Genomic DNA, 13,088 nt, shown 5'->3' on the forward strand with positions numbered 1-13,088 from the left:
AATATTTATAAGTTCTTGTATCAACATTATCAGGTTTCCAGAATTTAGATGCTGGACAAAATTACAACATTTCTGACTCACAATAAAAACCTAAACCAAGTAATACCATACAAGCTTATCACCCGATATGCGCATTCAAAAATACTAGAAAAGCTAAACCTTGACATCACTAACGTACACACTTCCCTCTCAAAATCACAGGTTCAGATCACTACACTCAACTACGACGCTACTCACAAACCTAACAGAAAATACATGACATCAATAACAACAACAACAAATTTACACATAACCTTCTACCTTCCATATTAACAAAGCTTTTGACTCCACCCTCCGTTATCCACTTAAGCAATAAAAATTTTGCATCACATTAATAAACATCACAAGACACTGGATAACGAAGGTAGGACTAGGATAGGCCATGATATATCTAATGCATCATTTGTACAAATAATGAATTAGATATATCATGGCTTATTCTAGTCCTGCCTTGACCTTCATCTCTCCACAGCAAATCACAATTAACAACAAAGTACACAAAAATGCTTACCACGCACGATAACATATTCACACATCACATCCGCAGACCAGTTCAACGAAACAAAAATACTAAAAATGGATAACTATTTGAACATTTGAGGAGTACATTTTATTGCCGCAGCAAGCTTCAAGCCCTATCTGTATCCGTCACCTCACGATACACCACTCACAACCATCCAGACAAATTTACAATACCTAGTGTACTATAAAACAGCCTAAACGATACCATCTCTTCCATTTAGTCCGGACAAGCAGAAGCTTCGATACAGTAGCCTCATTGTTGGATCCTAGCTGGCCTCCGCAGGCGACTGCGGAGGTCGTGTGGGAGACAGACTTGTGCAGGGTGATGAATTCCTTCCCAAAAGACGCATTCCGCTTTTTACTGAAGGTGCCCGATGAAGAACCAGCGAGGTGCTTAAGTGAAGCACGGAGTCTGGTCGGGTGGTAAAATGTAAGAGGACGAGTGCCTCATATTGAAAGGGCTTGTGGCCCATAAAAAGAAAAGTGTAAGAGGCAAGTGCCTCATTTCAAAGACATGATAAATTGAAATTGTAAAGTAAGAGGTTTATAGCCTCAAATTGTAAATTTATGTATAAATTTATAAAAGAACAATGATTTAGAGAAGCAGAGTTCGGCGGGCGGCTCCTGTCTTCTCCCATTAATACCATATTAATCATCATTCCTCTCATCTCATTAATGTGCTTGTCCAGCCCGTAGCTACTCTCTGTGTACTGCCTTTATGGCAAATTGAATGAAATAAAGTAGCCTCATTGTTCCAAAAATATTGAGTTGCAATGCACACCACTGACGATAAGCACAAAAAGAATATCAGCCAACGAGCCTACCTGAGTACCCCCACCGTGGCTACCAACAGAATCTGTCAACGTACAGAAATAGATTGGATAGTGGAGAGAGTGCAATAAATCTAGAATGGACCAATAACATGCTTAACAAGTGCGGTAAAATAAGATGCATGAGCTTGCCACCTAATATTACCGCCAAATCCAACCAAGGTATAATTGTTATCGCCAAAAGATTATACAAGATATAAAAACGAAGTTTATTTGGCAATAAAAGCAGACGAGTTAAGAGGAGACTCAATGAGACAAAGAGCTCACAGTAATGTCATGAACTACAACTTCAAGTCAGCTATATTCATTTAATTGCTTCTCGGAAGTATTGAAGTTTACTTGTCTATTCAGTGTTTGGAAAAAATATTGTACAATGAGGAGATAAATTACGATTTTGAAGGATTTGATTTATTTCCTCGTATACTGAAGCAGGCAGGTGAAGCACATGACATTAATCGGAACTTAGTAAGAAAATCCCGAGGCCGATCCTGGATATCAAATATTAGCACAAGAAGGGAAAAAAAATTGGATGAAATTCTCGTTGGTGACAACAAAGATAGAGAGCCTGATGATTCCCCCCACGCCCCGCAAAGCAAATTCACTGTTACACGAAAATCCCTTGATAGCGTTATTTCGTACCTTAGTTTGTCAACAGAAACTGATATATAGCAATATTGCCAGTATATTAGAGACTTAAGAAAACTCATTAAGGGAAGCAGCATCAGCAAGGTAACTAACTGAAATTTGACTCATCATCATCTTTCGACGCTGCTACAACCACTGAGCCTGCTGATGATATTGATGGCTCACATGCTGCTGACTCAGTTCCCCTCAGTAACCTCAGACATTTACGAAAGGGTGGCAAGTAGCAATGAACACTATACTTCTACTGATACAGATTGTCAAGTTGTCACCTCTACCTCTACTTCTACTCACCTCTGATTGATATAGGATCTGATCTTTGCAATATTTTCTGTAATTCTGTTACTATTTATCCTTTCAACGTCAAAGGTTATATATTTCCAATATTGTATACGTATACATTATTGACGCTAGCCATCGATAAATTAAGACAACTGGCTAAAAGTAAAATCTTTCCACTACATTATGTGTGTGTACGTGTGTGTGTGTGTGTGTGTGTGTGTGTGTGTGTGTGTGTGTGTGTGTGTATGTGTGTGTGTGTGTGTGTGTGTGTGTGTGTGATTGTGGATCCACATGGGAGGAACAACACTTTGTGTATTAGACATGGTGTAATAGTTCGATATAGAAAAAATATAGACCAGACTGAAATAAAACTATAGGTGATGGAATCGACTAAAATCTTAGACAGTAGTGTTTCAGTACGGCTACTACGACTGAAACTAGTAAAAAAGTAAAATTGCAATATATTGGGATAGCTAATTTTAATTCTTTGTTTTTCTTCGTAACCATTACTGATTGAGAATGGGCGATTAGCATCTGTAGATCACAGCTCCCTAACAGTTGAGTAATGTAATTGGTAGAAAATCAACCTCTGCATTCAATATAGGGCTGTCAGCGATGATACCCTATACAGGGATATTTTGGGCATCTATAAGAATGTGCTAATCAACACTTGATATGAGGAGAACAGTGCTGGTTCAAGCTATAAACTCAAAGGACATCTTAATTCGCCTCATCAGTGAATTATTTTCTCATAAAAAAAACTATATTCATTAATCGTTCTAGTATCTTGGTAGCTGTGAGTAGACTTTGCTTCAGTTAAGGGATCTAATAAGACCTAAGCATGTCATGAAACCAGACTCTTATGCCTTATGTCTCCATTAAATTTTTAGTCGATTGACACTTCGAGAGTTCTCTTCTTTGTTCCTTTTGAGATAAATTTTCGTTAACGCTAATGACTCTTCTCAATACGGTCATAATTTCAACTTGATTAAATGTTGTTTTTGGACCTCTCCTTTAAATATGGTAGCCTATACTTCAATAGTTCACTAATAGGCTTATTTTCTTGCAGCCCTACTTTTGCCAAAGGGAAAGCAAAGGACGGAATGTCCACCGTCGTCGCCGTAACCTTCGCAAACAACGGTATTTTTACCACTTCTCGCATTGAACGTGGCGGCAGCGTTTTAACAGTCAATCTCTGACCAAGAAAGCAGCAACACTAGGCACAATAACAGTAACATCCTCATAAACGTCATCAGCAACAAGAAGAATAACAGCGTGGACAACAACACGAACTAGTCTTCCCCCTAGTTAGAAATGCAGCCAAATCTTGCCCAAATACTCAGCCCTCTTAAAATAGCCAATAAAGAAGACGAGATTATTACAACTAGAAGGAGTATTTCTCATAACATGAGTTTAAAACTTGCACAAAGCGAGCTCTAAAACGCTTATAAAGGTGTCTACAGCGTCCGAAGTATTCATACAATCACAAAAGAATTACATTGACAAATAATCCAGAAACAAAAACTCGATTTTATAGGCAAAATAACAAAAGCACTAACAGTAATAATAACGAGAGAAACAGGAAGTGTTGTTGTTGCCCCCGTCACATGTCAGTTAAAAAATAAACTTTATAAACATGACGCAAATAGTGTAAAATATCTTAAATACAGTACAAACGGAATTATTATAACTCTACTGAATTAAAAATTCTATCACCACTCACGAATTCAGAAAATATTCTTAGGATCTATTTTAAAACGGGGGCCACATGTTTCATTAATGTTTTACGTAGTGCTTTTGGTACGGAAAGACTTTCAAACTTCGTATACTTATCTATTTTGTGTTATAGAACAGAAAAATATTTTTGTATTCGAATTTATTTCATGTAAAAAATTGTCTTATTTCGATAATTTCAACCAATCACTGACAAGTATTCAGTTGTTTACATTTACTCCTTTGGCTGATTAAGCGATGTAAAGCGTATTTAATTTCCATACCTTCGTTTTATTTGCTTTTTTCATTTTAAATTTGCTTTAACCCTAACCCTAACCCTAACCCTAACCCTAACCCTAACCCTAACCCTAACCCTAGGGTTAGGGTTAATTGTTTCAGAATCGTTTGTTTATGTAGTCGGCACTTAATGTATATCGGCTGAATGGACGTCAGTGATTGGTTGAAATTACAGAAATACGACAACTTTAACATGGAATAACTTATGGATTTCTTTTTTTTTAAAGAAGACTAAGAGAAAAAGATGTTTTATATGACACATTCTACCAGTGTTCCAAGTTTCAAAGTGTTTCGTTAATGAAAAATGTGGCCCCCGTTTTAAAAAAGATCCTATTCTTACAACTAGAACTCAGAACAGCCACCATCACACATGACACACAAATCAAAGCAGATACGCTCATTCCTAACAGCAGTTTATCGAAATGACAAGTTATCTTTTACTTGTTTCAGTCATTGAACTGCAGCTATGCTGAATATGTTAATCAAAGTATGCAGTATCGTAGATCCATTTCAACTGATTATACCAAACGGTTTCTCAGAGGATATTAATTAATGAAATAATGATTACCTCCGACCATCGTCAAGGTGGCCGGTATATAAAAAAATCGTCACGTCTCTATGTTACTAGAAGTGAGGAAATGTCACATCCAGTTTGCGGGTGCTGTGAAAAATGCGAAACGAAGCCGCAGGAGACGATTAAGAATTTGGATTCCACCAAGAGTTATGGCCCATTACTCGGGACTCATTTTTTGTTCTTACTTTTGTTTCTACTGCCAGTGTAATTTATTGTTATCTATTTATTAATGCGTCTTTAATTGTTTTTGTCAACTTTATCCTTTTACTAGAATTTGTTACTGATTTGTTACCGATTTGTTATTGTCTTATGTATTTCTTCATAGTACTGTCCTAACTTCTCGGGCCTTTCAGACAAATAAAAAATTGGTATCGTTATCGTCTTCATCGTCATCTTTATTATTATTTCAGGCACCAAGTGTGGAAGATCCTGCCTAGAAATACCAGCACGTTCGACTATTTCGTCAAAGTTGGTCGAAAGCATAAGGTGAGTTTCGACTGTCTTAACAGATACACACCCATTATTGTTTGACTCGTCACGTTTTCTGACGTCAGGGCTCAGCGACATCTGGGAAAGAGGTTAATAGTTACATAAGAGAATGTTTATTTATGATTTAACACTAAAATGTATGAGTCGATCTCTAAAACACGCAACATGCATAAAACATAATGTCATGTGGGTTTGGGCGTGATTTGAATGCAGCAAAGGAAACGATGCCTTCTTTGCATACTTTACCACAAAAATATATGACCTAGTTCTGCAAAGTTATAAAGTCCGTGACAAGAATGAAAATTTGTTCAAAAATATTTAAAAATTTGTTCAAACTAACACTGCCTATGTGTGGGCTAACCAGTTGAAAAAAAATCCACATCAGTTTTAAATGAATGAGGATCTTGAAACAATGGTACTTGATATGCAAATAACAAAACTCGACTAAATCTAAAAACTCAACATTAAAAAAAAATAATTATTGAAATTGGTCATTACTCATTTTGCCCCAGTTTAGACATTTTTGAAAATTATCAAATTAGACATTAGTGTGAGAAAAAATTGACTTGGAATCCAACAGAGAAAAGAATATTGATTGTTAAACACCAAAAATCATCCAGATATCTTATTAGCAACCTCAATTACAATCGAGTCAAAGTTGAGGAAAAATTTCTTGACAAAATAGTATCTGTCATCTATGTTTCAAACTCTCTCAACTTCAACAACAATGCTAACCCCAAGGATATTACAACATTACAAAGCTATGATGCAATACTTGCAATGTAATGGTTTCAAAAAAGTAGGGGGAAACAAGAAATTAAAGATTACTCATTTTGCTCCTTATTTTATTTTATTTTATTTTATTTTTGCAAGACTGTTGAAGTGTATCACAGGCAAGTGATTTGATCTGAGACCGTGTGTTGAAAGTAAACCAACTGAAGCATGGAAGACACTTTTTAACCATTCAAACATACACAATGTATAACTTCACTTAAACATTTATTATTGATTGTGCGGTGTCAGATTTTTCGTCATTCGAAACTGCGACCTGGTCACTGACAGCGTTGACCATTTGTTTCGTAGTTCTATCTCTAATGACGAAAATTTTGACACTAGATAACAAATAATACATATGTAAAACAAGTTAACAGTCTTAGTGTGTTTCTGGATGTCTTACTTGTGTCTGAACACAACAGGTGAAACCAGAACCATTAAACAGAAGCCCTTGAAAAATGTTAACGAGTCTACTTACCTAGGCAGCAAAATCATGTCCACTGAAAAAGATATTAAATCTCGCGTTACTAAGGCTTGGGCAGCTATAGACGGTCTTAGAACACCATGGAAGTCAACCCTACCAGATAATTTGAAGAGACAGTTTTTCAGGGCTGTTGTTGAATCTATGCTTGTATATGGATCTCCAGCTTGGATGCTCACTAAGAGACTCATGTGCATGCTGGACGGTGCCTACATCAGAATGTTACGTGCAGTGCTCAACATCTCTTGGAGGGAGCACCCAACAAAACAACGGCAATATGGGAATGTACCAACTTTTTCATCAACTACCCAAGAGCGGAGATTGAAGTTTGCGGCGACTGCTGGAGAAGTAAAGAACTTATGAGTAATGTGTTGCTGTAGACACCAAATCATGGAAGGTCAGGAGGGATGGAGAGAAGTAGTCTGTTTCTCTTCAGCACGAATTGTAAGGAAATCATAATTCTCAAAATTTTATACAAGTTGTTTACCCCTAGAGGCAAACGTGTATATGGTTCTGCTAATTACAACTTAATGGTAAAAATCAAATGTCTTGAAGAGATTTGATTTTTACCTATATATATATATATATATATATATATATATATATATATATATATATATATATATATATATATATTTGTGACTTCTACGCTACATCGGTGTCAAAGTGTCACTTTTCCGGCATTTTTCTCAATTTTCTCTGAGCGAAGCACAGAAATAGGAATAGCATTTAGAAATGTAATATCACGATGTACAAAATTATTTCAAGTTATTAAATGTAATGAAAATGTACAATTATATATTTACCAGCTGGATTTCTGGAAGTTTCCAACAGAATTTGACGACAGCTTTCATATACGGGTAAGCCCAGAACAAAGGCGAATCGTGAAAATTGCACTGGACGAAACCAAAACTCCGTTTGACATCCTCATTGATGACATAGACAAGTAAGGAATTCCGTAGGGATTATTTTTTTCACTTATATTGTTCTTAAAAAGATGAATCCTCCATAAAATGTTAACTGCTGATTTATTGTTGTTTATGATGCTGCAGTGGAAACAGTGAAAGAATATCACTAAATGTTGATGTAAAACTGCTTTAATTGCAAATAAAAACAGAAGTTTATGTCTGCAGTGCATGTCTCTATCCGTAACGTAAATCACAACCTTCTACAATCCTGTGCATTAGATTGCATTAAAATGCTCGAAAAACTGATCTTATAGACTCTAAACTAAAATTGTTTGGAAGTTTGAAATATAAATCGCCACCCTGTATATATATGTATATATGTATGTATGTATGTATGTATGTACGTATGTATGTATGCGTATGTGTATATATATATATATATATATATATATATATATATATATATATATAAATATATATGTATGTACACACACGCGCGCACACACACACACACACACACACACACACACACACACACACACATATATATATATATCAGGGCATATATAAGTACATATACATACACATAATATTCAAACGAGTGTGTGTGTACGTGCGCGCACGCGCGTCTTTGTGCGTGTTGTCTGTGTGTGCGTGCGCGTGCTATCAGAAACACAAGCATTTGAAAAATACTCGGTACAGCAGATAGAGTAGAAAAATGTTTATACAAAGCTGAAAATGACTAAGTCGTTTATTCAATTTTCGCGTTTCACAACCAAAAACAGTTACACGTGCTAACTATAAAAACAAACGACAAATACAGGCGTGGTTGCGGGATAAGTTTACTTCCCAGCCACATAGTTCCGGGTTTAGTCCCACTGCATGACAGTTTGGGCAAGTGTATTCTACTTATATGATCGAAACACGTCCGCTACTTTGAGCAGAATTCTTTAAAAAAAAAACAGATCCACTCTAGTTTACAGAATCTACAGTGGGGGGGGGGGGAATAAATATTCGTACGTGTCAAAATTCTCTATTTAATGAACATAAATGGGATATACCAATACTATATTTGCATACACATGCATAAACTAAGAATATGTCAAAGAAACTAATAAATTATAGTAACTAGTGGATTTATACACAATTATAAATATTTAGGGGTGAAAAAAGTATTCGTACAGAATAGATTTATGAGTTTTTATGCCACAAAATACCGTTAAAATAATATTTTTTTTACTAGAACTTTCTCGTTTGTTCCAATAATCTTATCAGTGGTCATTTTTAAGTGTCCAAACGCTATCTTCTTCATTCAGCACTGAGATAACATAAAGTATTGTCGTAATAATGGCGAAAAGTAAAGAACTCACAAATTCAGTGAAAAACTTAATTATTGAACAGTGGAAAGCAGGTAAAAGTTACAGGAAAATATCAGAGACCCTTTGTATTCCATTTTCTACCATATCTACATTTATTCAAAGATATAAAAAATTGGGAACTGTTGAAAACAGAATAAGATCAGGTGCACCACGCAAGATTTCCCCTAGATCTTTAAGAAAAATGAAGTGAAGAATCGAAAAAACGCAATGATCACCAGAAAGGAGTTGCAAGAAGATTTGTTAGCTTCAGGGACTAGAGTTACACTATGAATAATCAGCAATGAACTTCATAGGAATGAAATGAAGTCATGCTCTCCTAGAAAAACTCCACTGTTGACTAAAAGGCATAGAGATGCCCGTTTAAAATTTGTTTATGAACATAAAGATAAATCTGATACATTCTGGGAAAATGTTCTTTGGACAGACGAGTCGAAAATTGAATTGTTTGGACGAAATTCGCGTAGCCATGTTTGGAGGAAAGATGGTACCGCCTATTCGCCGAAAAACACAATTCCTACTGTAAAGTTTGGAGGTGGCAATATCATTGTGTAGGGGTGTTTCTCTGCAAATGGCACTGGCAATTTACATGTGATAGATGGTAGAATGAATGCAGAGATGTATCAAAATATTTTGAACAATAATTTATGGGACTCTGTAGAAAAGCTCCAGCTTTGTGAAGAGTGGGTTTTACAACAGGATAACGACCCTAAGCACACGGCGAAGTCTACCAAAAATGGATTGTCAATCACAATATAAAATTATTAAAATGGCCAAGCCAGTCACCTGACTTGAACCCCATTGAAAATTTGTGGCATTATTTGAAAATTAAAATTCATTCAAGAGCCCCAATGTGCATTCGAGATTTGAAGAAAATTTGTCAAGAAGAATGGGAAAAATTCCTAAAGAAACATGCTAGTCATTGATTAAGAACTACAAGAAGAGATTGGTTGAAGTGGATCTGAATAATGGTTATGCTACGAAGTATTAAATCAGAATTATCAGTTATTTATGTTCTGTACGAATACTTTTTTCACCCCTAAATATTTATATTTGTATATAAATTCATTAGTTACTATAATTTATTAGTTTCTTTTGCATATTCTTAGTTTATGTATGTGTATGCAAACATAGTATTGGTATATCCCATTTATGTTCATTAGAAATTAAATAAAGAAAGAATTTTGACATGTACGAATATTTATCCCCCCCCCCCTCTGTATATTGCCCCCAAACTTTGACCATCTGAACTTATTGCTTGTTTAATTTTTTAAATCTTGAACCCAACTTGCCCCTAAAGTTTTTGTCTATTAATTGTTTAGGTAATTCCAGGTGACCAATGCTGTTCAGCTCATTATATTACATTTAAGAAACCCTGAATGAATTTTGAGACAAGAAATACATACGTAATACTGACATTCACTTCACACAAGCTTTTTATCATGGAAGCTTTCGTTACTTTAAACAGGTTAAAAACAATTCATTGTTACAGTCTAATTATTGTTTTAAAAATAATTGAATATCCAGGAAAGATTATTTTAAATTATTTTAAAAAACGAAAAAGATCATTAAGAAGGAAAAGTATATTCTTAAACATCAAGGTAATGCATCAGATAAAATTTTCCGAAAACAAGTAAATGCCACAATGACACTATACTATCTTTAAAAATGGACAACGATGGATGTGCTTATTAGGTTCCCGGTAGATAGGAAAAAATGGCTGCATGGTTATGCCTGGAATGCTTTTGATTATAGGTATCAAGGCTGACAAAGAGTTAACCGACAGATGCAGCAATAGTCACAACAATAATAACAACCTCCAGTAACACTTATAACTAAATATAGCAGCTTTGCTGCTAAAAAAATAAAATTTATTTTAAAGAGGTCAAAAAGAACATTATATTTTTTTAATATAAACAACATCTTTCTTCTCCATTGCAATATGACACTTTGAGTCACGACATTTGGGTGTTGTGTTAGCTTTTTACATCTGCTTTACACAGATAAATTTTCCTGGGTGCATGTAGTGCGTCTGTACCGTGTGTTGGCAACTTGTTTGCAGAGCGGGGGTTGTTATGTGTGTGTGGCGGGGAGCAGTATATGAAGGATGGAAATGTCGTGTGGGTGCTGCGTTTACCGGGTGTTGTTGATTGTCTATTTTGTGTATTGGTTGTATCTGTGATATGAACAGAATGTGGATGGATAGTGGTGGGGGTTCTGTGTGTATTTGTGTGTGCGCGTGCGTGTGCGCGTGCGTGTGCGCGTGCGTGTGCGCGTGTGTGGAGGTTGTATACGTAGCGTGTACAGTAATCCCTCGCCAAATCGCGGTTCACCTATCGTGGTTTATTATTTAAGCTTACATCGATTCCTCCGTGGTGTTGTTTTGCATTTATAATAAAATAAATATGTACAAATTATAAAAGTAATTTTTAAAAAATAGATATACAGTACTGTTTCTCCTTCGCAGATTTTCACCTATCGCAGGGTTTTTGGAACGTAACACCCGCAATAGTCGAGGGATTATTGTATATTAGTTTGTATGTGAGCTATGTACGCAAAATGTATGATGTATGGACGATAGCTCTAGCTGTTCTTGTAATCAAGCATTCCTGTAACACGGAGGATGTCTGTCGAACGATGAAGTGCGGCCTACAGATGCATTTTCTTACTTATATTATACCTCTAGTTGATAACAATAATCTCCACTCCGACATGCAGAGATGAAAGACATGGAGTGCAGTGTAAGAGTTTGGAGACACTACATCGGCTCCTCTCTACATTCTACTTCTGTGCAAATGCAGCGAAGTCGAAAGAGGTTTCGTCTAGTGTTTGACTATTGCTATTTCTCCGCACCTTTTGTTGGCAGTATTCATTCCAGTCAAGTTATTACATGTTGAAATGTACTGTTGTGTGCATGTGATCCCTATGCTAGTCCTGGGATATAGTATTTTTAGAATGCTTTCGTATACGAACCTGGGTGCTTTGAGGTGACTTTCATGTAGTGATTAGGATTTCATGTACAGGTCGTTTTTTGTTATCATTGTTTTTGTTTTGTTGCTTAAAAGATGTGTGCAATCAGTTGTGATGCGTTTCTCGCTTTTGTGCATATATTCTATGTAGTTTATTGTTGTTTGTTGCGGAGAGATTGAGAAAGCTAGAACTGCATAGTTCAAGATGCACTAAAGGTATTATAGTTTGTACACCAGCTTTATTGTTTGTTTGCCTTTTTTGTTTCTTTTTTGTTTTTCTTGACTAAATGTAATACTCGCGATCCTCTGCATATGAAGATGTTCGTACACTTTGGAGAGGTGTAGGATGTTCATGTAAGGTAGAGTTTGAAGCAGGTAGTTAAGAGGACAGATCCACATTGTACTCCATCCGGGAAACTGCACGTTCTAGAAGTGTTATTAATGTACACTACATTGGATACATGACGGGCAGTTTGCCAGTGAATATTTTGTGCTAAGGTTCTAACGAATATTTTTTAGCATGAGTGGATAGAGAGGGACAGAGTCGAAAGTTTGCTGTTCTCGGTGGTAGTTAGAATGGTGTGTGGAAGGGGTTTTTTTTTATTATGATGATTATCCTTTATTTATCCATCATGTATTTTCAGTATAAGATTTGTGAGTAATGTAGTGGTTGTGTATACCGGTCGGAGTCCGTCTTGTGATTAACAGATAGAAGGATATGTAGGGTAGATGGGGAAGGGGGACACGCAGAGTCTTATATAAAGGTTACGTAGCATTCAATGTGTGTAAAATGTCATGATATGTTAAGTGTATCATGTCTTAGGATATTTAATGTGTAAAGTGGGCCTTTTTAAAATTTATGTTTTGTGTTTGGTGTATTTGATATATGTGTGCACGGTGAATAAAAGGTGTGTGGTAAATGTGTGTGTGTATGTATATTTATATTTACGTATAGGCATGGCTGTGTGGTAGGAAGTTTGCTTCCCAACCACATGGTTCAGGATTCAGTGCCGCTTCGTGACACCTTGGCCAGGTGTCTTCTACTATAGCCTCCGGTCGACCAATGTCTAGTAAATAGATTCGGTTTGCAGAACCTGAAAGATGCTCATCGTATGTGTGTGTGTGTGTGTGTGTGTGTGTGTGTGTGTGTGTGTGTGTGTGTGTGTGTGTGTGTGTGTGCGTGTTTCCCCAC

At 36.1% G+C, this 13,088-nt stretch overlaps 2 protein-coding genes across 2 annotated transcripts in view; one reads left to right on the top strand and one right to left on the bottom strand.

Moving 5' to 3' along the window:
• Positions 1-6,936, bottom strand: part of LOC149137633 (uncharacterized) — a 34,247-nt gene extending 27,311 nt beyond the window's left edge. The window contains exon 1 of the mRNA XM_089354404.1: positions 6,641-6,936. Within this exon, the coding sequence (XP_089210530.1) occupies positions 6,641-6,840 (200 nt within the window). The 5' untranslated portion in view covers positions 6,841-6,936. The remainder of the gene's footprint in view (positions 1-6,640) is intronic.
• Positions 1-13,088, top strand: part of LOC106876015 (carboxypeptidase B) — a 98,132-nt gene that overhangs the window by 48,942 nt on the left and 36,102 nt on the right. Inside the window, exons 2-3 of the mRNA XM_089354397.1 lie at positions 5,310-5,385; positions 7,453-7,589. Of these exons, the coding sequence (XP_089210523.1) occupies positions 5,310-5,385; positions 7,453-7,589 (213 nt within the window). The remainder of the gene's footprint in view (positions 1-5,309; positions 5,386-7,452; positions 7,590-13,088) is intronic.

This window comes from Octopus bimaculoides, chromosome 1, assembly GCF_046866305.1.
Source record: "Octopus bimaculoides isolate indiv1 chromosome 1, ASM4686630v1, whole genome shotgun sequence".
Taxonomy (NCBI): Eukaryota; Metazoa; Mollusca; class Cephalopoda; order Octopoda; family Octopodidae; genus Octopus; species Octopus bimaculoides.